Raw genomic sequence first — 23,569 nt, forward strand, 5'->3', positions numbered from 1 at the left:
TGTGACACCAGAGTTCACTGACTCACGGTCAAGTTACACCTGCGGCCTCTTTATTATTTAGACATCGCTTTTGCATATCTGATCAGATTCCACACACAGTAATGATTTTTATTGGTCATTTGTTGGATTGCCTTCTGTTTTCACATCTGAACACTTGGAGTTGAAAGCGGTTTAACCAAATTGCATAAGAGACCCAGTTTGAGCTTTGTTACACAGTGTCCTATTGAGGATGGAGTTCTCCTTTGACAAACAAAAATCAAAAAGCACACTTCTTGTTTTATTGTATTTATTTGAGAAAAGTTGTAGACAATTGTTTTACATCAAACTGTTCATTCCTAGTGTGTATTTTGTGTGAATTGCAAATTTAGGACACAAATTGGAAAATAATCATAAAGAAATCACAGGATAGCATCCTTTTAAATTCACAGTATTCACAGTAATGGCAAAAAACACCAAGCTTAAACAATACATTGAAGTATTATTTACAGAGATACTGGCAACAAAGGAATCTGTTCTACAAAATAAAGCAGGAAACACATACGTAGCAAATCATTGTCATTGTCACATTGTAGGTAACTTTTGCAAGTACATTCACAAAATGATTGCAAAAAATAAAACATGTCATTGTTATTTATGGGAGCAGAACTCATGACAGATGACTCAGGAATCAAGTTATTGTATTATACATTTTAGCAGTTCAAGGGATATTTCAGGATGTTTTGACATAGCAGTCCTTATATTTGAAGAGTTTAGTGGTGCTAGGCTAGTGCATGTCTATGGTAACTAGTAGCCTGCATGAAAAACAGTCTGACCCAAGCACAGTGCATCTGAGGCAAATCACTCATAACACTAGACTACCCATATAAATATCTGTGTTGACTGAATAATTTTTCAAATATAACCATTTTGCAATTTAAAGAAATTTTATAACTTATATTTTAGCAGCATCAGCTTCCTGGTTGTAATTGCTACGCAGCGGCGGAGTGATCTGCTCGGTTACCGGATCTACAGTAGTTTGTTTACCTGTGGCCGGCATTACTACACATGGAATTCACAAAGGAGCTTTCTACAAATCAGATATGGCAACGTTTGGAGGACGACCCCATGATTTTGAAGAGGTTTTTAATGCAGGCTACTAGCTACCATAGACATGCGCTATAGCCTAGCACTAGCCTAGCACCACTAAACTCTTCAAATATAAAGACTGCATAAATAAAAAGTAAAACATCTCCAGAAATCAACCACACTCTGCATAACTAGGAAATGAGGCCCTGTGTCAAACATCCTGAAACATCCCTTTAATATAACACTCTTCTCTGTTATCTGCACAAAATCATGATTTAAAATATGCTGCAAATTAAAGCTGCACAATATATCTCAAAGTCTTTGCAATACTGGGGGGCCCAGTATAGGCTATTGCACAATCGCTGAGATATTCCACCTGACTGAAATGTACACATTCTTAACAAAGTTCACTTTTTGTAATGATTCCTTCCATTGTTAGCCACTATTATGTCACTGATTTTGTATTTTTTAGACTAGTTTTAGCAGAATTTGAGGGAACCGTAATTATCATTATCGCGATATTCATGACAGTTGATGAACTGCAATTACCTCATTGTCCATCCATCTACCCAACAGCAAAGCCCTTCAGCGACTAAACACAACTTAAGGCACAGCTTCTCTTCAGATTTGTTCGCATCATACCCAGTACTGGCTGTCTTTCAGCGCGGGAGTGGGGCACCTTGACCTTAGGGGGCTCTGGAACGCGGCAGAACTGTACACGTCACTTCTAAGGAGATTATTCTTTTCAGGCGGTTCCCTCGGCACAACATTCCCATCGTCGTCAAACGGCCCCCAGAAGGTCATCCCGGGCGCCAGACTCCTCCTCCTCGGACTGATGGGCGTTCTCGGAGACGTCGGACAGCTGGACGGCCCGAGTGGGGTGACCAGCACACTCGGCATGGCCACGCTCCTCTCCCCCGAGCTTGGACTGCCGCTGCTCTCCGACATGGGTGGCAGCGCCGCCAGCTCCTGGAGTAGCCTCATTTGGGCTTGTTTCTCCTTGCGATGGCGGAAGGCCAAAATCAAAACAACCAGGACGACAATGAGCAGGAGACAGGCCAACAGCGGCAGGATGATGAGGAGAGGGTCCGAGGCAGGACGGGGGAGGATTTCGAAGTGAACGGGGTACACGTCTTTGTTTTCCGGTTCACTTTTACCCAGGACTGGAATCGGAGGCGTGGGATTTTGTTGCGTTGGCGTTCTTGCCCCGTGCGCTCGCGTGTGATTGCGGTGATGACTGCGCCCCCTGTGGTGTGTTTTATTTTGGTGATTCTTTGGTGATAAAATGTGCGGGTGCAAAATGCCTCCGTCTTGAGGCGAAGCGGTTTGCCCCACTTTTCGAGCTCCTTTCTCCCCCGACGTCGTTCTGTTTTGACTCGGAGCGCGGGCGTTTTCCCGACTTGTTTTGTTCGCTTTGGGCACGCCGACCAAACCGTGGTGCATTTGGTGATGGGGTAAGATGGTGAAGTGGAGCTCGCCTTTTGCCGGTTGGACGTTTCCCGCTCTGAGCAGGAAGGTGAAGGAGTCGCTGAGGGGCAGTGCGGGGGCGTGGCCTTGTGATGTTAGAGGGCGGGACTTGTTGTCATGGTCACTGTCGCTGAGATTCTCCTCGATGGCGACCCGACCCTGGACCACATCGCGGAAAGTGAACGACTTGAGGACCTCAGAGGCCTGGCTGGGGTCATAGGTCATCTGGATATGAACACAAAACAGAGGCATGACAGAATGAGGAAGGCGGTAAAAAGAGTTGATCAACGTTTGCATAAACTCTCGGTCCAAAACAGATTTAGAACAAATGACATTTCGCCTTTAACTACCAGAGGCTGAGGCCACAGCAAATCATTTCTGGCAGCAGGTTGAACTCTTTTTGTTTCAGTAAGCAGGGATCTATCTTGTTACTGGCGCCGCCCATATTTAATGACATAAATCCACTCTCAACTATGTTTACACTGACCTGGTTTCAAGGTCAGACAGATTGCGGCTAGAAAATGTTTATCTGAGTTGGTCTAGCCTTTCAAACGTTCACATGTAGATTGCAACAATGTAACTGGACAAACTGTAATATAAACTGACAACCATCAACAGCTGTTTTTCTTCTTCTTTAAAGTTATCAGTGGAGTGCAGGCCATGCAAAAGTGCATGTCGCCCCCTAGTGTACAGTGTCCAACAACAACATAGTGTCCAAACAAAGACATTTAAGGAGAAAAAAAATCCAAATGATCCATACATTTCCCTTTAGTGTTATTTTATTTCAACAGCTGTTTCATAAAGCTACAGTAGCAAATGATCCATGTGGCTTAAGTTTCTACTAAATGAAAACAAAAGCATTTAATCCGTTTCCTGAGTTTCCTCTTTAACACTGACATGTGACTGAGCTGTGAGGACGACAATATGGATTTTGTCACTTTTATAAAGTTTGGCTTGTGCAGAATCTTATTTTTTTATTATTATTATTTTTGTTTTTAAATGTGCTCCTGTCAATCAACACTGGTTGCGCATGAAACACTCGAGGGTGGAGCCAAGTGGGGTGGGGGGTTTGGCGCAGTGGCTTATGGGACGGCACATAGCTCCTAATCACCGGTTAGTTAGCACCAGAGGTCCCTATGCTAAAGTGGCTATGCTAGTTAGCATCGAGGCTCCTTTTCCTAACTACTTCCTAACTGACAGCCCAATTCGGAAGCATCTTGTCATGGTGGACGCTGACGCACATTCGGTTTGGCGTAAGAGCTCTTAGCAATCTGCTCGTTTCGGACGCAGCATAAGTCTGAAAAGTGACCCTGCAAGTTGTGAAATGTGCCGATAAACTCCCTGTGCAAAATGAAGATGTTACAAATATGTTAGGAAAGTTATGAATGAGTTTGGACCACATTTACTTTTGTGGTTTCCTCTTTCATTGCTTGTCATTCTAAAAAAGGTATTGGGTAGCCTTTAATCATTGCTGTGTATCAAGATCAGGATACATACAGTACATTAAACACACTTTGGTCATTGAGTTATCTCTGAATATGCTGAGTCTCCTTTAAAATTTTAAAAAGCTTTAAACTTTTCCCCAATGTTTGTAAAAAAGTTGATGAACTTTCCTTCAGTGACCAGAAGTGCTCGCTTACTTTTGAGGTTTTTCTCAGGTGGTAACAGTAACAAGGTACAAGTATAAATGAGTTGTATTATGGGGGTCATTTACTAAGCATTTGGTCAGGGGCCCAGATGTGGGGCCCTAATTGTCTCATTTCCAGCTGTCACTTACTATTTAGCACTTGTCTTGATAAATGGCCCTCTAAGTTTATAATAACACAAAAGTTACCTTAACCAGTTTTCCATGTTTTGGAGGAGACAGCACCTCGAACACTGGGTCGACCCGGCTGATCCTGGCCAGCTCGGAGGCGTCGATCATGGCTTTGCCCAGCTTGACGGCGATCCCGCTGGGCACTCGGACCGGCTCCCTCAGGTAAATGAGCGGGAGGACCTTTACTGTCACCGTGCGTGCGCTCACGTTCCCGTACTCCACGCCGGGGGATGACGCCGATGCCGACACTTCAAAACTGTCCTCTGACTCGCTCAGCTCGGTCATGTGATACACCACGCGGCCGAACTGCAGGTCCTCGTGACGGAACGTGGTCACCTCCTGGTCGTTGATCGCGATGCGTCCGTGGCGAGGGTTGGAGGTAACGGTGTAGGTGATGTTGGAAGGCGCGCGGCTGTTGGTTTGCGCGGCCAGCTGATTGGTTGTCAGGACCACGGCCGTTCTCCCTTGGACCAGTGAGAGGCCCGTGTTGTTGACCATGAAGACCGACGGCTTGACCACCTCCAGACTGAAGAGTTTGTAGAGCGGGCGGTGATGGCCGTCAGTAACGTTGAAATAGAAGACTCCTGCTATTGGTTCGCCCTAAAACAAATATTTGTACAGTGAATTGAATTTGTGAATGAAATACAAACACAGTGCGCACAATCTTCTGTCACCTTTTGTATGAAGTGCAGACGTCCGCGGTTGACGTCGTATTGAGTGAATGAGATGACGGGCTCAGGTCTCTCCCCCAGAGTCAGGTAGCCATTGTTGGGTTTACTGATCACCATGTAGTGCAGCTCTTCTGGAGGAGTGTCATGGTCTTCAACCTAGAACGGTACATGTGTTTCCATGGTGATGTGCAGAGACGGGGGGCTAGTATTAGTAGTTTTCTATGAAGAATGCTATAAACTAGAAGAGATTTAAGGCCTATATTTATTTTTTTCACAAAATTGGGCAAGAAAAAAATGATGGTACTTCGATTTTTGCATCTTTGTATTTTAATGTATTCACTATAATTTCATACGTATTACTTTTTTTTTTCGATACGGGTACTTTAAAGGTACCTAAGTATTTAGTTTGATACTATACTAAAATATTTGTCATCTAGGACCAGTAAACAGAACAATAATGTCAATTTATTACATAAAAGATGTGTTTCATTTATTTGAGCTAAAAAAAACTTCCTGTGATGCTGTCCCTGAACCAACAGGTATCAAAACCTGGTCTCTAAAGATATTAAAAAAAAAGATTGTATGGTGCCTGCTTTCAATGCTTTTATTTTTTTATAACAGTAGTATCTAAAGTATATTTTTCTATACCAGGGGTCTCCAAGTAAATTTCGCTGGGGGCTAAAATACTTAACTAAAATACGAGATTGTATTGCCGGGGTCCATAAACAAAAGCTCCAGGAAAATATGTCTTGGTTGGGAAAATACTATTGAGGAAACTTTTTTCAATATATGAATAATAATGAGCCTGACAGGACTTTAACCTCGGCTCACACTTGTATTGCACTTTACAAGCCTCTGTCACAAGTCTCTGCTACACTGTAGTCATTATTCATTCACTCAGCACTTGGTGGTGATAAGCTACTATTGTAGCCACAGCCGCCCAGGGGCAGACTGCCCATTTACCACGTGATTATAACGTGTTGTTTATGTCCTGATCTCTTCTTATGTCAGCGTCCCCTGCTGGACACGTGTGGAATTCTGTCCTTTTTTTTTGCCCCCTAGTGGCTGGAGTGAGCATACTGGTTATTTCCTCAAAAATCATAACTCTGTGTACAGGAATGGGCTAGAGACTTTTAGATACTTATGAATTTGTGCTCTACAAGTCAGGGGCCTGATTGAATCATCACGCAGGCCGGATTTTGCCCGCGGGCCGCCTGTTGGAGACCCCTGTTCTATACCATTTTGGTATAATTTAAAGATGCACTAAGCAACTTTTTATGTTTAAAAAAAAGTTCATATTCAAGCGCATTTGACCTTTCAGTGTCACAGCAGCTGTATGTGTGGTTAGCTTGGTGCCTTTACTTTCCATCCCTGTGGCTTTCAGGTTTTTTAGTGTTTCTGGTAGGTTTTTGTAATGGAACGTATACATGCCCATGGATACGGTTGAATCAGCACTGAAAACCTAAAAAACAATTGATCTTGGAGTGTCCTACAGGCCATCGGGAGGGTAGGTAAAGGCGCAACGCTAACCACCAAAGCATCCCCAGCCCTATTAGTTCACATACGCTATATTAGTGTTGTGTTTTTTGTTGAACCAGCAAAAAATGGGGACACTACAATGCTTCTGGTTCGATTGGTTGACACTTATGCATGCTGTTGCTCTCCCTGAACTGTGAATATAGCAAGTGTTGACCTTTCCCAACTCCATCCTACCTGAAGATGGTCAGGTCCGAGCACAACTCTCTCCCCCACCACCACCTTCAGGCTCGGGGCCCGGCTCCTGATGAGAGGAGCGTGATCGTTCACCGGTGTCACTGTGATGTTGAACGTTTCGGTCACTGCCATGCTGTCTTTAGCATGATGATGGGACACCTGGTGTGCTAATGATGAAGCAGAGTACAGGGGGGAGTAGGAGGGAGACTCAGAGGAAAGGGCTTTGAGAAAGGACAGGGCAGAAGGAGCAGAAGAGCCCAGGGGAGCCACCCAGGCCCTGAAAGTGAAGCTGTCGCTGGTCGTCTCTGAATCGTCGTGGAGGTAAGTGATGCCAAACTTGTTCAGAGTGACCTGGGAAAAGTCAGGCTGGTCCCTGGAAGGAGAAGAAATTATTATTCATCATTATTGTTATTATTATTCACTCTTCTGATGCATTTTTTAATATTGTGTCATTCTAAGCCTAAACATACACCTGTAGAATAAGAGTTGTACCTGGTTAAGTTATGCCCCTGGATAGAAAGAACTCCGTGTTTGGGAAGAGCAATCACACTATACATAATTTTATGACCTTTATGCTGAGCTTTGGGTAATTTCATGATAAGATTCGAGGCGTCAAGCTTAGATCTGTCAATTTTAACGCTACCTCCCTCGGCCACAACAGCTCCTGAAAGACATACAAGGTGTGATAGAAAGCTTAGGGTTATGCTCATGGTGATTTTGCATTACCTACCAGCATTATTGATTAGCCTGGTCTTATAGAAGTGGTCCTGGCTTTCATTGCCCTGAGTGTACACAAGTATGGAGAATGTGTGAGGAGGGAGGAAAGCCGGAGACGAGGACACAGTGAAAGAGAAAGAGTCGGGTAACGACCCTCCAACTGTCGCTGGCGTTTGTTGATACAGGAGTAGCCCATCGTTTATCTGAAAGAAAAATGGGACATTTTTACACTTAGTGGGTCAGGGCCCAAAAGTGGGTCACAAGACCTGCCACAATCAATGCATGGAAGAATGTGTTAAAAGGAAGAAACATGAAGATGAATTTGTGTTTTTTTCAACAACCAAAATCCGATCTTGCATCTGAATTCTGAAATCTAATTTACAAAAAAAAAAAGAAAATAAGAAATTATGTTTTCAAATTTAGTGTAAAAAAAGAAAAAGAAAAAAAGATTGTGTTAATATTTTCAACACTGAATTTTTGGCACTGATTTTTTGACCGATTTCATTTTACATCTAATTTTTTTTACAATGATTTTTTTTTTTTTCCGCACCACATTTGTTTTACAGACTTTCTTTTCAAAATTGAAAGTTTAAAAAATATAATTTGGTTCACATAATTAAAAAAACTTAGCTACATGTCAGTTTATAAAAAAAAACGACTTGCTTTTATAATAAAAACACAAATTAACCTTCATAGAAACATAAAATTACACTTGAGGCTGAATAAAATCGATCATTAATTATTCAAAAAGCAACGAGTGCAGATACACTCGTTGCTTTTTCAGCCAGGGTGAAAATAGTCTGCTTTTTCAGACTATTTTCAGCCAGGGTTTGAACATTGTCAGAGTTCAGGCCAGTCTCATAACTCAGGAAAGTTGTATTACGTAAAAACCACCATACCATGTCTTGGGTGAAAGTCGAGACGTTTTGTGTGGAGTTGTCTGACAGGCGTCGCACCAGGCGGCCCAGCTTGGGAGGAGATGTGACCGTAAACACCACTGAGTGATTCCTGCTAATGTGGCTGAGGCTGTTGGTGAGCGCCTGAAGATGCTGAGCTGTGATGGGTGTGACTGAGCCTGTGTAAAGAGAACAGAGACAAATCAAATCATGGCGTCTTCTATGTAGCGTTGGCTTTTTGTTTCTGGGCGGGCTGGCCCTCTTAAAGCCAGAGCCATGTTTTTAGATTGACTGTTATATTTACTAAGCTTTCAAATCACAGGTGTATCCCAAACACAATGGTCTTGTCACCTGTTGCTTCGTATACAGTGTGTGCATTATCATTAGTTTTACCATTAATCAGGATAACAGCCTATGAACAAACACCTGGATAGACCTCCAGTGGGTGGTTCTTTTGCAGCGTCAGAAGCAGCGCATGGGCCGTGGTGCTAAAAATCTGACGAGGGGCAAAGTGGACGCCGTCATTCACTTGGAAGTGAAAGCCACCAGTCAAAGCACCTGCAAAAAAAGCTGTTAGAGTAAATGTTGAAACTGTAACTTTATATGACTTTAAATCTGCTGTGTTCACTTGCTAAAATGTTATGATGTCATAATCTCAAATGCAGAACAGATAATCTATGGGAGGAGTGTAGGGTTGTCACGATGATAGTGATATTTCAATATTCAGTTATCAAATATGGTAGGATTTTTTCTTGTATTATACAGCAGCAAAAAAAAAAATACATTCAACTTTGCACTAATGTTTGTTTAAACTCAACAAATGATTAATGTTGTTGTACCATTGTGCATGAACACGAGCTGCCTGGTCTCGATGTGGCTCTGGGTGAAGTTGAGGATGTGTCTTGAGGGGGAAGTCTTCAAAGCCAGGTGTCCGTTGCTGGGCGGAGTGATAACAAACTCAAGTCCTTCAGACGGAGTGTCCACGTCCTCTGCACTGAGTTCGTTCACTGACACCTCGGTGACAGAGCCCGCCCACACCTAAAACACAACAGCACAGCTTCAAGGAATAAAAGTACCAACCAAGTCACTTTTTGTTCTTTGTGACTTAACTTGACTGCATCCTATATACTATATAAAATAAGCATTTTATGTAACTAACCTAGTTTTATATTGCAATGGCAAAATTCTAATAAAAAAGTTAAAAGATGTGACTCTGCCTTTTTTGCAGTCGCAGAATATATTCAATTCCCACCGACCTTCAATCCCTTGTTGATGGTGACAGTCGGCGCCTCGTCATTCACAGGTGTGATGTCAATGTGAACAATATGAGGCCGACTGTGCTTCTGGACTTCTGTCTGATTGGCCATGATGGTGAAGTTGTCCGTGAGCGTTTCACTTCCATCATGGATGTAGGAGATGTACTCTCGCTCCACCTGGAGACAGTAACAAAAGCTTGCATTTATATATATATGCGGAACATCATTATTTACAGATAAATACTGATTATTTGAGTTTGACTTGAGGGGGTAGAAAAGTTGGCAAAATAAACCTGACATGCCCACAGACTACCGCACCACAGGGCTGCGTTAACTCGCCAATTCTGTTCACCCTTCACACCAGTCAAACCAGCACTTTCATTATCAAATTTTCTGACGATCACTGCCATCCTGGGACTCATGAACACAGACATAAAAACATCGACATATACAGTGGAGGTGGAGTGCTTTGTTCGGTGGTGTCAATGGAAAAAAAAAAGTTTTTGACCCAGGACATGTACAAGGCCACACCCCGCTCTCTATTCACAACATTGAGGTCACCCAAGTTCATTCTTAGAAATACCTGGGTGTCCACATCGTCCGCTCATGGGTCCATGTAAACTCAGCGTGTAGACGGATAGAACAGAGATGCTGTTGTTGGAAGCTTAATCAGATATGGAATGCGGTTCATGAATTTGACAGTCAAAATAAAATCTGAATAGACTAGGATGGTGCGCACGGCACACAAAGTGATGGGAGTAGCAGAATATCCATCACATATTTGAGGAGGTTGTCATCAAACAAGCAAGGAAAATTACTTCAGACCCATTCCATGTCCTGCACTCTCAGTATGAGCTGCTCCCATCCAGATGACGCTATCGAGTCCCTATCAAACACAAAAGGAGATACCTAGACAGGTACAAGAACTCCTTCCTCCCCATTTTGGAGGGTCTCCTGAACTCAGGCCAAAAAGTAGAGCGGTGATTGTGTTTTGTAATGTTCTGTTTTGAAAGTTAAGTCCTGTCATTATGTCATTGTATTTGTTCATTGTATTTGTTTTTGTTTGATTTATGTATAGTATGTGCGGCAGCCTCTGCGTCCAAAACAAATTTCCCTCGGGACGAACAAATTAATCTTGAATCTTGAATGTAAAATTGATGTTTATTTCTATTTTGACAATTTTTTCATGTCTTGTCATGTGGAGAGAGGGTTTTTGTTGTTTTGTTGCTTTCCTCTTGTTTTTGTGTTTGTTAAAAATGAAAACTATAGATACAATATATTCATATAAAAAAGAAAAGTTGGTATATTCTCCTTTGAATAGTTAAAAAACACATTCAAACCAGCGTTATGAGGTATACAAACACTTGACCCTTTCATACTTTGAAATATATTATATGTGAAAAAATTTTTATTTAAAAGGGGATTTAATTTTCTGACTACTTCTAAATCAGCAGCAGTCCTTTGGAGGTAGGAGGAAAAGGAGGTGATGACAGTGACTCAGATGGTAGAGCAGTGGTTGGTGGTGATCGGAGGGGATGATAGCTTGGCAGACAGGCAGACTAACTCGACCCACATGGCAGCTGTGGCTACATTATCATTACAATTATCATTATAATCATCATACAAGGCTGGGGAAAAACTCAAGGGCAACATAATAAAATGGGATGGGAACCACTTAGTAGAAGTTAAGATGAATGCAAATAAACCAATATTTGTTTTTTCTTTTTTTCCTTTCTGCAAAAGTGGTTATGTATCCGAAAGGGGCCCGCACCCACTCTAAGAAATGAACATGATGTAGGTCACACTACCTCAGAGTGAGTGAATGCAGTTATTGGCATTCCTGGGATTCTGGTGTGCTCCAGATGTCCGTGCTGAGGCGGCGCAACAACCTCGTAAAGAAAGTTCATCCCCGCAAAGTGGTGACTGTTGACTTTGATGAGGTCGGGGGTGAGCCGCAGCGATGACCCCTCATCTAGCCTCAAATCTAGCACCTACAGGAAAATGATCAGCACTCAAAGTTAAGGCCGTATATAATGCTTTGTTTAAGTGTTTGCAACTAAATTAGACAACTTAACCTTGGTATTTGTTTACTATGCCTTGAAATAATGCATGTGTAACCCAGATGACATGCGTGTCTAGAATCTACGGTAGACAACCCTCCTGTACCCAGTGTACCTGCAGTGGTAGAAGTCGAGGGATTATGTCCACTTCCAGCCTGATGGGTCCAGCTGTTGTCACTCCATTAGTGGCTTCCAGTAAAATGGAGTCATTAGTGTATCTTGGAGTAAGTTGATGGTAAACAATCAAACCCTGGTTAATATCGTCTTGTGTAAAAGATGATATAGGTTTCACTGCATTTTCCTGTAAAACCCCAAAAGGAGATGGTTAGCAGCAAGACCTCATTTACCACAAATAAAATATGTTTTAGACCTGGCCTGTGGCGTTCTTCTGGAGCGAGCCAAACGAGGGAGGACTTAGAACAGTGAAAACTATCTCTGAGGGCAGGCTGTTCTCATGCACAACCTGCACAACAGAAAGGCACAAGACACAACGGACATTTGTTAGAGTTCCTCGCCATTCAAAATAGAAAGCCTACCTCTAGATGCCGCCTGCTGATGGAGATATTGCAGCCCTCTTCCACCACCACAGGCTGGTTAGTGAGGACGTTTGGCGCCATCTGGTGGCTCTCCAGGTAAATTCTCACTGTAACTCCAACGTCCAAGTGTGCCTCTCTCCTCCCTGTGTTTGAACCCTGACCTGCACTCCCTTCCCTGGCCCTCGCTGTCATGTTGAACACATCTGACATGTCCTGGCTCCCATCGTGGTGATAGGCCAGACGCCCAGCCACTAAATCCCTCTGGCTAAAAGTGGAAATCGCATCTGCTTCTGTTGCTGGTTCGTAATCTTTGTCGATAAAATAGAGAAAGCCGTGTTCAGGAGGGAGGAAAACTTCCAGTGTCACTTCCGCTGGGTCTCTGATGTCTAAATTGCTGATGACACTGAGGTTGGCAGATGTTAAGATTGTGACTCCACCACGTTGGACCATGATGCCTGTGTTGTTTTCTACTTGTAAATAAGGATCTTGAGCCATCACCTGCAAGCAGACATATAATTCAGTACATTTGCTTATTTTGGCTAACTTTTAGTTTTTAATTTTATTTATGTATTAGTTTCATTAAAGATATAGTAGTTCAATTTGTCGTTTTGCTTCTAGTGTAGTTTGAGCAGACAAAAAAAAAATCATCATATCTGGTGATTTGGGCAGTGTCATCATAAGTTTACAGATAAAGTGTAAGATTTTTTGTTTACCTCCAGTAGTGTAGAAACATAATGCTTCCCATCAGTTACAAACAGCACAAAACGTCCAAAGCTCACTCCTCTGTGGACAAATAAAACCTTTTTCTGAAAGACGATAGAGAAGATGGTATCAAACATGGTCTGTCATATTCCATACTACACAAAACATGCAATTTATAGTTTTATTGTATACATTTAAAGCAGTACTAAGTAACTCATGCCCCTAGAGGCCATGAGCCCCACTGCAGGTGTCGTAGCATGTTACAGTTTTTTACTCATTAATTGTCCGTGAGAGTAAATACTGCGCTGACAGACAAGACAACGGGAGAGAGGGATATTGTACATCCAATTACACAATGGAGATCATTTTTTTCTCTCAAACTTGGCTGTAAATACTGTTTAAGTGGCGCTAGCCCAAAGTTAGCTTTCCCTGTTAGCCTGCTTCTTCTTCGTGATTCCATTAGTGTGTATTGGGGCCTCCAACCCAATGCAGGCAAAGTTGCTATTGTGGCTTTCTGGCTAGAGACACCAGGGGGAGATGACAGACCCCCCAATCATCCCATTAACACTTGTATTACCCCCAGAGGGACTACGAAAAGGATTTATTAAGGTAAACAAGTTACCTAGTGCTGCTTTAAAGGTGCATTACGGAACGTTTATGTGAAAAATACTACTTAAAAAACACAAAAATTCCATGACGCAACTATTGTCACGGCAGACCCACTCCATCACTGTCATCTTTTTTAAAACATTCATAAAAGTTGAGTTCTGTGCCTTCCATCCATTTGCTATGAATGATGCAGAAAGACGAAGCTTATTCTTTTAATAATTTGAACAATTTCAGAATCAGACGTCGACATAGAGACATTATAATGTAGTAGTTGAATCTGTAGGATAATCTCAGTATGAATATTACACTGTCATACCTGCTCCAGATCGCGCTGTGTGAACTCATACACCTTGTGGCTCGGGTCGGTGGCCAGCACCAGCTCCCCCAGTGGAATCCCCCTGCGCGTGTAGACCAGCCAGCTGTCGTCGAAGTCCGAGTCGTCGTCCCGAAAGCGCAGGTCATTCAGGGTCACCAGCCTCTGCCCGTCTCGCGCCACGTGGAAAACCTTATCCACCACTCGGACCGGCTTCTGATCATTGACCAGCTGCACTGAAATATTGAACCTGCGCTCCTTTTGATCCAAGCTGTCCTCCTTCTTGACTCCGTTTCTGTGCGCTTTATACACCCCGATCTGAAACGTGAAGAAGTCTTGCTTGGTCTCGCTGTCATCGTGCACGTACATGATCCTCTCCTGCATTACATCCTGGTTCGTGAATGTCTCGATGTTGTCACTGATGGACGTTGAGTTGGAGAGGTTGATCCTTCGCAGGTAGCCATGGCTGGGACGTGCCACCACCCTGTACTCCACATCCCGGTTGCTTCCTGCGTGGGTGAATAGGACGTCTTGCGTGATCACTTTGCTCGCCCCTTCTAAAATGGAAAGTCCTTTATTTTGCACAGTAACAGCGCTTGACTCCGCTCTGACGTTGACTCTAAAGTCATAAACCGCCGACTCTGCTTGTTTTGAAAATAACTGAAAGCTAAACAAGTCTCTCATGTCCTCTTGTGCGCTGTTGAGAAGTTTGTACACGACCAAGCCATCGGTGACGTTCCTCTGGCTGAACGTTGAATTGATTTTAAGGACTTTGTTGTCGAAATGGAGCTGCCCTTTCTTGGGAAGGTTCAACAATCGGAAACGTAGCTCGTTCTCGTGTAGCTTCACGCCTTTTGAAATAGCGTGAAGATCTTCTGGGGTGAGAGTTGCTTCCTGAGCACCGTTGAGCTCCATCTTGCTTCGTGTCACTTTAAAATAAATCCAATGGACTACTATGGGAACCGCTATCTCCTCTAAAGCATTTAACCCAATGAAAACCTTACATTTAAGCTGATCTGTGGCATCGGTTTGACTCTGAATGCCGTAGTAAGTGTTTAGATATCTGATCCGCTCTTTTTCTAGGAGCTTCAGTGAGAAACTAGTTGTGGATTTCCATTCGCCGCTGGAGTGCAGCCTCTGGAGTTCGCCGTATCGGGGCGGCTCTGTGACGTCATAGCGAACTTCCAATCCCTGGTTGGCCACGTTGACCTGAACAGCGAGGTGATTGGTGGAAACGATGACCGATCTGCCTTGGCACACCTCCAGCCGGACATTGTTGGTAAGTTTGTACTCAAGGGGCACAGCCATGATTCTTAAAATGACAGTGTTGCTGAGCTACACGGTGAGAAATAAACATTAAAATTATAGTTAATCATCAGAATGATATCTCTATTACTTATGGCCGTCGACTTACCTTTTCCCCATCACTAACTCGCAGTGGCAGTCTGGAGTTTGGGACTCCACTGTGCACAAAGTTGATCTTATTGTCCTTTAGGTCTTGCAATGAAAATATATTAATGGGCCTGAAAAAAACAAGGAAATAAGTATATTACCTTGTGCAGGTAACATTTGGTATTATTTTGCACATAATAATTTCCAAATATTTATTCTCACAGAATGCAAACTTGTGCATGAATAAACAAACAATAAAAACATATGTATAGGTGCGGCTCTATAACTACTAGAAGATTGGAAGAAATGCAGGATTACAATGTTGCGTATTTTTCATTTGTCAATGGTCTTAAACCTTTTTTAATGTTTCAAAATCTGCTGGTTAAAATAGCATAGCCTTTTTGTAGTGTTTCAATAAAGGTGGCATAAATTATATTTTGGAGGTTTTGTGATCAAGGTCTAGTTTATTTATAGTAGCGCATTAACAAGCAGACTAGCCGCTGTTTTATTAGTTGACAAAAGAACGGCCTATATTCAGTGAGAACGGTGAGAAGGAACAGTTATAGAAATGTGTGCCAATTAACACAATGATACGACTCAAAACAAGGAGGGACGCCTGTGCCGCGCGAGCTGTCAGCTGTGTCAAGTGTCCCGCTTTGGCCGGGAAACTACCATATTTTTCTCCTTCACGCCATCCTCCCATATTAGTTTTATCTCCTGTACTATAACATAATAATAATAATGAAAAAAGATTCCTCTGCCTCTCCAAATTGAATGCCGCCTGCAGTGGCCTGAGTAGCAGTTGTCGCAAGGTTAAATAGCTGTCAAGTCTCCTGTTTTAGCCGGGAAACTACCCTATTTTACCCCATCTTGGAGGTTGGTTGTGGAGATAGGACGGCTCACATTACTGCAATACCACCCCCTGGTGGCCAGGGGCGACTCCAAAAGAAACTGTGTAAACAGGATTCCAGTGGACACTTTGCACCTTCCTAGCACTGCTTAAAAGCCTCATATTTTACATCAGCAAATGTGAGTCCAGATGCCCTGACAAAACCTTTGCCTCATGCAGTGTTCTTTGGTGCCGGTGCTCGTAGTCGCAAGTGAAAAAGGAAAGAGAGGAAGGCACAGAGAGAGAGGGATCACACGAGCTGAAGCATGGAGCGGCAGGTGGAGCAGAGAAACTCAGGTTCTGGGAGCACCAACAATTAAACTATTACAACTAAACTCAATTAGAATAATTAATTTCTACAATTGTCATTTCAAGAGTGTGTCCAATTTCACCCCTTTCTTTTTTTTTTTTCCTGTGGAGGGGGCACCATCAAACATTTCTGCTTAGGGCCCCAAAATGACTTGCAGTGGCACTGAAACTGCCCCAAAGACTATTACATGGTTTAAAAAAAAATGCTTGATTATGATTATTGAGGAATGATTGACTCCCAAAACATATTTAACTGGAATATACATTTTTTTCTACATGCCCACAAAAATATAGCCTTATCAAAGGTACAAGAAACGATCCATTTTCTTTTCTAATCGAACCAATGTATGAATGGAGCCACCAACCTGTCCGGATAATCCTGGTGTTCTAAGTATCCTGCTTCTGTTCTGATGTCGGCCAACGAGTTGAACACCAAGTCCTCTGGAGCACTGTCTGGATCAGTCACTCTCAGCACGTCTACTGTTAGCTGGAGGTTTGCAAGGGTATGTATGAGCTTATAAGTTACAGAAGATGTAAATGTTCTGAGAAAGGCTGCAAGACATCAGGAAAAACTGATAACTGTCTACTATACTGTGATAACCATACTATTGCAATATCACACAGTACTCAACCAGAACAATCATAAGCAATTTCTTTTCCATGTACCTTTTTTTTCATTATTGAAAAATACTAAATAAGGACCAAAACAAAGGTGACATTTGCTTTTCAATTGGTAAACCTTATTCAAATGGAAGACCTCCCTGCGATATCTTGTATCTTCTTGCACAATTGATTATGACAACAATAATTTCCCGATGTATTGTGCAGCCCTAGTGCTAAGATGACATCGCCTACCTGTCTCTTGGAGTTTTCAAGCAGGGCAAACTGGTTTCCCTCGGGTAGACTCAGCACGGGACCGTCATTGACTGGACTGATGCTGATGTCAAAGCGATGCAGACGATTCCCCTTCAGAAACAGGGGTAGCTCTTTCTCCCCGCTGCTGTAGACCGTAAACATAAAGAAGTCGCTCTCCTCCTCAGACCCACTGTGGACGTACATGATGCGGCCCTGCCATAGGTCCACGATGCTGAAGGCGAGATCCCGCTCTGCTCCGATCACGGCCGTCCTCTCCTGCTCTCCCTCTAAATACATCTCTGAGGAGGGGAGGAGGTCCAAGCGGAGGTGGCCGTGGATCGGCTGGGCTTCAACGCGGAACATCAGCTGGGACGGGTGGATGTTTAGCTTTCGATAATTCAAGTTGACCTGTGGGTGAGGGTCAGGAAATTAAAATACTATATTTTTTCATGCTTTCATTATTTTCCCTCATTTTAGTCTTGATCTGGTCCAGTTCTAGAGAATGTTAAAACTGATTTTCAGACATTTCAACGTACTATGTCCAAATTAAGCTTAATCTTGCAACTATATTGTTACTGCAATAGTCAAGTGGAGTAAATAAAGTCAGCATTTCACCTTAATATGCCTCGGTTCTAGTAGAGCTCGTCCTCCTTCTGCCACCTCTAGTTTCTTCAGCACCAGAAACTGCGGGTGCTTCCTGGTGTTGACCGATTGGCCCGTGGTGGTGTCCATCTGCGGAGACTCCGTTGGGGTTGTGGTGGTTATCGATACATCTCTCCTGTCGCATTCGGTGGTGAGATCCTTGGTAACAGTTGCATGGGGGAGCCCTGTTCTTTGAGCGTTGACTTTAATTTCCCGAAGACATCCTTTGAATGAGCCGAACTGTCCCTCTGGTTGAGTCGAGAGCTGTCCGTACCGCCTTGCCTCTGCTCTCGCCTGCTCGCTAAGGCCGCCGAGGTACAGATTTCCGTGAAGGTGAATGGACTGAAGCTCCACGGAGAAGTTGGTCATTGCGATTTCTTCACCCACTTTGAGTTGCATCTTGTGGGGAAGCAGGCGTAGCTGGATGGGATACCAGGTGAGATTGTTGTACAGGTTTGACGAAGAGCGCATTCTAACTCTGTTCGTTCCTTTGCCGATTGTCGCAAGCAGGTGGCCATTTTGGACTTCTACGGCAACGAACGCTCCCTGTCTGCCCGCGCTGTACAAAACCACTCCGTCTGCCTGTCGGATCGGGGGTTGGAGTTCACATTCGAAGACCCCCTCTTGCGGCACCTCCCACGTCGGAAGCGAAATGAAAGATTTAGAGCTGAAAAAACTAACCGGATCTTCTTCCGTGGCGGAGAACTGCGGGCTGCATCCCAGAGACACCTCGTAAACGCTTTTGTAGCCAGAGTACGGTCTCAGGCTTGCCAGTAAGTTATACTCGTTGAAAACCGCTTCGTCCATGCAGCCCCGAAATCCGAGAGTGCTGTTTAGGAGATAGGGTTGAGTGAGCCAAGCTTTATCGCCTACAAACAAGCCGTGGTCAATGCTGAGCTCCAGATCGGGGCCGGGCATGCGGAGGCTGGAGTGGCCGCTGCGGTCCACGGTCAGCGTGACGTTGTGGTGGTCGTGGGTGAGCTGGATGGAGTGCCAGGCCAGGTCACTGAGATGGAGGCCTTTTTCTGAGTGAAGGGAGTGCTCGCCCGATCCCAGATTAAGACGGACCTGAATGGGATAGAAGAAACAGACGGTGGTAGTGTTAAAAATGTGCACAGTGGACTAAAATTGGCTTCAAAGACTAACTATCTATATGGTTTTGTCTGTCATGGTGTTATTATGGCAAATCTATCAACGTGAAGCTTTTTACTTGTCAATCTTGCGGCAGTAATCGCACTTGCTTGTAGTTTTGAACAGTACAATGGAAGATTGGAAGACAATGCGCTGTTTCCATATCCCTCAACCCTAATTGCAAAACTCAGAAATATATATAATATAAAAATTGATATTTTTCTAAAGTCGGATAGTCCTATTTGTGAAATAATTTGATTTTTAACCAGGGCCGACAGGAAATTTCAGATCCAACATTATTTCATTATTTGGCTATTGTGGTGTTCTGATCAATCTTTTCAGCCAGAAAACCACCATCCCTGTCAAATCCAATAAGCTAAAGACAGAGGCACAAAAAAAGGTTGAAAGCACTAAGGCAATATGCAAGGCCAATGGAATAGACAATAGCATGTATTTGTCACTTTGAAGGTAAGGTACTTGTATAGAAGCTTAGTGCACTTTTAAGATTTGACAGAATTATACACTGTGTGATTTTTGCAATGTTATTAGAGGTTAGGCAATTAGGTTCACATTCTTGTGTTGTCAAAAATCTATAATTAACATAAAACTGATAAAGTTTAGTATTACTCACTAATGACTTGATGTTAGTTTACAATACACATATAAAAAAGCAGGTAAACCAAGCTCTTAATGTGAGCCATACTTGAACAAACATTATCATTATCGGCCACTCAAAACCTCAAAGTCAAGAAGAAACTTGTTCTAAAATGAACTCAGTGCCAGAGGCTTTACTTTTCTCCTTGGCAAGCTTGCGGACCTAACACGTGTGCATGGCGTCCCCCTCTGGCAGTGCTCAGAGTAGTAAATACCTAAATATATGAGCATTAGTGGGCCTGGGTAAAACTTCTCATAAAAAGAACACCTTGGCTTTTCATAATGTCTTCTAAACTTTAAAATTAAAATGATCAATCTTTAGAATCTAAAGACGGATGCTGATCGCTTTCCTCACTATTCGCAATCAAGCATGAATTGTCAGTGCAAGCTTAACATGTTTTCTAATGTGTACAGCTACAGAGGAATGAATTATAGAAGACCTGCAGGTGTCCTGAGATGAGCTCCACCAGCACAAAGTCTCTACTCCCAGCTGCCAGGAACAGCAGCCCGTTTGGACTGGAGCTCCGGAACCTGACATGGACGCTGGTCTGGACCGACGACTCCACTGAGCGCAGGTGGATGTAGCCGTCACCATAGAAAGACACTGAAAAACCCCATTCGGAGAAAACTGGGGTTAAAAGACGGCTCATGCAAATCCAAGAACATTCTCCAAACAGTGTTTTTATTTATTTCAGTTCAGTGATCTTTAAACCCAGATGCCGTGACCGGAAGCTCTAAAACGTTCCAATTAAAGATATTGACATTGAAGTTGGTCAATGCTGTGTTTGTTATCTGAAGTCAATTAATAGGCGCTAATGCACTTCTGGACTCGCCGGGCTAGCACTTTGAAGCAGGATTATGGATGTTAATTAACCCCCTCCACTGACCCAATTGATAGGAACTGGAAGTTTTGCAACAACTCTGAAACAGAGATGCACTGAGCTAATTCCTAAACACTGCTTGTATAATAATTGCAAATAACTGCTGCTCTGCTGGGGGATAAACATGTTGTTCTTTTGCACGAACACAAAGACTCTCAAAGTAATTTCATAAACACAGATATAAATCGGATTAATTCTTGTGTGTCTATTATTTACAACAAAACTAAAGTTCAGAGTCAGCATCTTGGCCAGGCATGCCAGCCAAGATTATCATCCCTAATCTGTCTCTATGGGAGCCGTGAACATTGGATTATTAATGTAATCTTCCTACTGTCACAGACACCTCTGTTGTAAATGCATAAAGTGTGAGGCAGGTAGGTTTGTTGTGAGAGCTATGAAAATCTGCTCATCACTTTGATTCAACATTTTAGAAGTAATTCTTCATTTGCAGTTTAGTCCTAAAATGTGATTCAAAATGAAAACCATCTGTTTTAAATTGTATTTAGTAAAACTTGGATCCAAAGGGTGAACTAGTAATATAAGTGTTAACATTTATGCACACACAACATATGAGAAGTGTGGCATAGACTTGACAGTGGCCTGAATCACATGTGGCTCCAATAATCACACATCTCATCTGTCTGGGTAAAGATAGAAGGACTGCAACAAGCTGCTGTTACTTATTGGTTACAGGTCATTATTCACATTTTAACCAACACTTAGTTTGGAAATCCCCCTCACATTAAAGATCAGTCTATCCACAGCCTTGCCAGATCGCGATGGTCGTTTTTTTGTTTTTTTGTTTTGTTTTTTGCAGCCTCTTACCTCCGTGAACTCCAGTTGCCATCATCAGAAATACAAAAAGATGAGTGACAAAGCTCCCCATCATGTTGGCAGCAGGTCACATTTCGTTTGACTGCTCCACTGCTTCACTGCTTCACTGCGCTCTCCATGGTTATCTCTGGCTGACTTTGGCTCAACAGCAGCAACTCCCTCAGGACCTCCTCCCCCTGCTCTGGATTTACTGCTGTGAATTAAACTGTACCTGCAAAGCGCCGTGAGGTGAAGCTCCGCCCACAGCCAGGCAGTCAGTGTGTAATGCTTCATTTGGACACACGGGGGAGCTGCTGGTATAAAGAATACGACAATGTGGGCCTACAGCAGGGGTAGGCAAGTTTGCGTTGTGCAGGGCAGATTTTCATCATTGCCAAAACACCAAGGGCCGAACCTCACCATTGTAGCTTAAAGTTAAGGATTTTCTTTCAGTAAATGCCAATGTTTTACATCAGTGGTTCTCAAGTGGTTTGGCTTCGGGGTCCACCATCACCCTCGTATGCCAAGCCGCTCCCCAAATAAAACAGTAAATTGGCATATATCGTAGCAGTAGATATGCTTTAAGACTGAAATTATGAACAAAGCAACCCAATAACAATCGATTTAACAAACTCTAGTGTGTTTCCATGCAGTTTCAGAAGGAAAATATTGAAAAAAGTTGCCTCGTGACCAGGGGCGGACTGGCCATATGTCCGTTCTGGAAGAGCACAGAAGGGCCACTGGCTCTAGGGCCACCGGTCCCGCCTCAACCGAGCTTTACCCAAATCTAAAAGCTATAAAGAAAAGCATCAAAACAGCGAGAAAAAGAGGATGAAAAGTCAACAAAAACATGAGGAAAACACTGACAAAAAACCTAAGAAAACGTGAGAAAAACACAGACAAAAAATGATAGAAAAAATCATTAAAAAAAACAACATCACCTTTTGTGGGTCTTGGCTTTCAAATGAGGCGTTACATTGTTGCTCTCCAGTTGAGAAGCTTTTAGATTTGGGTGAAGCCCAGTATGAGAAAAAAACATGAATCTAAAAGGAATTCCGTGGAGTATGGTGCACCACAAGGTTCAATTTTGGGACCATTATTATTCACTATTTATATTAATGATTTTGCTTCTGTTTCTGCGACCACCTTTCCCGTTCTTTTTGCTCATGATACCAGTCAAAAAAATAATAATAAAAAGCCGAACTGGGGAAAATGCACTCGTTAATGTTATGGCGGGTGGTAAGAGGTTAAAATATGTATTTGTGGAAGTGCACAATTACACTAATTTGGGCCAGGCTAGTCAGAGTCCAGGGCTGTTTTTCAGTCCCAGTCCGCCCCTGCTCGTGACCGACTGAAAATGGATGCGCTTAAAAATACTGACGCAATTTCTCACATTTGTAGAGTCATTTAAGGTGCTGATCTCTTATTTTCATGATAATGTTTCTCAAAATCATCTTGGGAGCCAGAGGTTCTGTGCTGGAGGGCCGGATTTGGCCCCCGGGCCTGACGTTTCCTACCCCTGGCCTACAGTATCGGTTCAATTCACGCCATGCTGGACAAGACGATCCTAATGCTATTTGCGTCTGGTAAGGGCTTGCCAATAATCAATACTAGCTGTTCCAGATGTGACCAGACAGTTCACTGACATGTCAGCGGGAGCAGACACACCAATTTTATTTCACTTAAAAAAAAATAATAATTATAAATTAATTGAAAAAAAAATTATAGGTAGGCAATTTAGTTTTATAGATAAAATTGCCTTGGCCAATTAAAAATGAACTAATCGCTCATGAAAACCAACACAGCCATTGTGGAGGGCGCCGATGTTATGATAGCCCCAAACCATAAACTTTGAGCTGATTTTAACGTACCCTAATTAAAGTAGGATAGGGGGTCGGGCTTCTAATCTGTATTTTTAAAAAATATGCTTATTTTGTGTAATAAATGTCTTGCAGTAGAGCTCCAAATACAAGTCTGTACCACAGTTCTCAACTTTTAATAGTGCTTTACTATCACATGTTGTTCTCATCCGACAGGGGGCAGCAAACGCACTTTAAACCTCCATGAGATACTGGAAATAAAGTCGGATTTGGGCCTAGTTTGAGTGCTAAATAATGAGAAGTCTGCTTAGTTACAGGGTTTAGGATATTTGTATATAAAGCTATACAGCCTGTCACTTGCT

The 23,569-nt window shown here is 42.9% G+C and overlaps 1 protein-coding gene across 1 annotated transcript; it reads right to left on the minus strand.

Annotated features, from left to right (window-relative positions):
• Positions 1-1,575: 1,575 nt before the first annotated feature.
• Positions 1,576-21,653, minus strand: LOC306959917 (chondroitin sulfate proteoglycan 4-like; the record flags this gene model as incomplete). Its single annotated transcript, XM_079552172.1, has 22 exons — positions 1,576-2,757; positions 4,367-4,948; positions 5,023-5,175; positions 6,733-7,105; positions 7,225-7,396; positions 7,463-7,652; positions 8,349-8,524; positions 8,772-8,903; positions 9,185-9,383; positions 9,602-9,778; positions 11,410-11,592; positions 11,777-11,962; positions 12,032-12,124; positions 12,198-12,695; positions 12,911-13,003; positions 13,825-15,156; positions 15,236-15,344; positions 16,777-16,898; positions 17,267-17,674; positions 17,882-18,976; positions 20,134-20,297; positions 21,620-21,653. Coding segments are annotated over 22 exons (7,527 nt in total), but the record flags the coding sequence as incomplete, so codon positions are not given.
• Positions 21,654-23,569: the final 1,916 nt, after the last annotated feature.

The sequence above is a fragment of the Gobius niger genome (genome assembly GCF_951799975.1).
Source record: "Gobius niger genome assembly, chromosome: 2".
Taxonomy (NCBI): domain Eukaryota; kingdom Metazoa; phylum Chordata; class Actinopteri; order Gobiiformes; family Gobiidae; genus Gobius; species Gobius niger.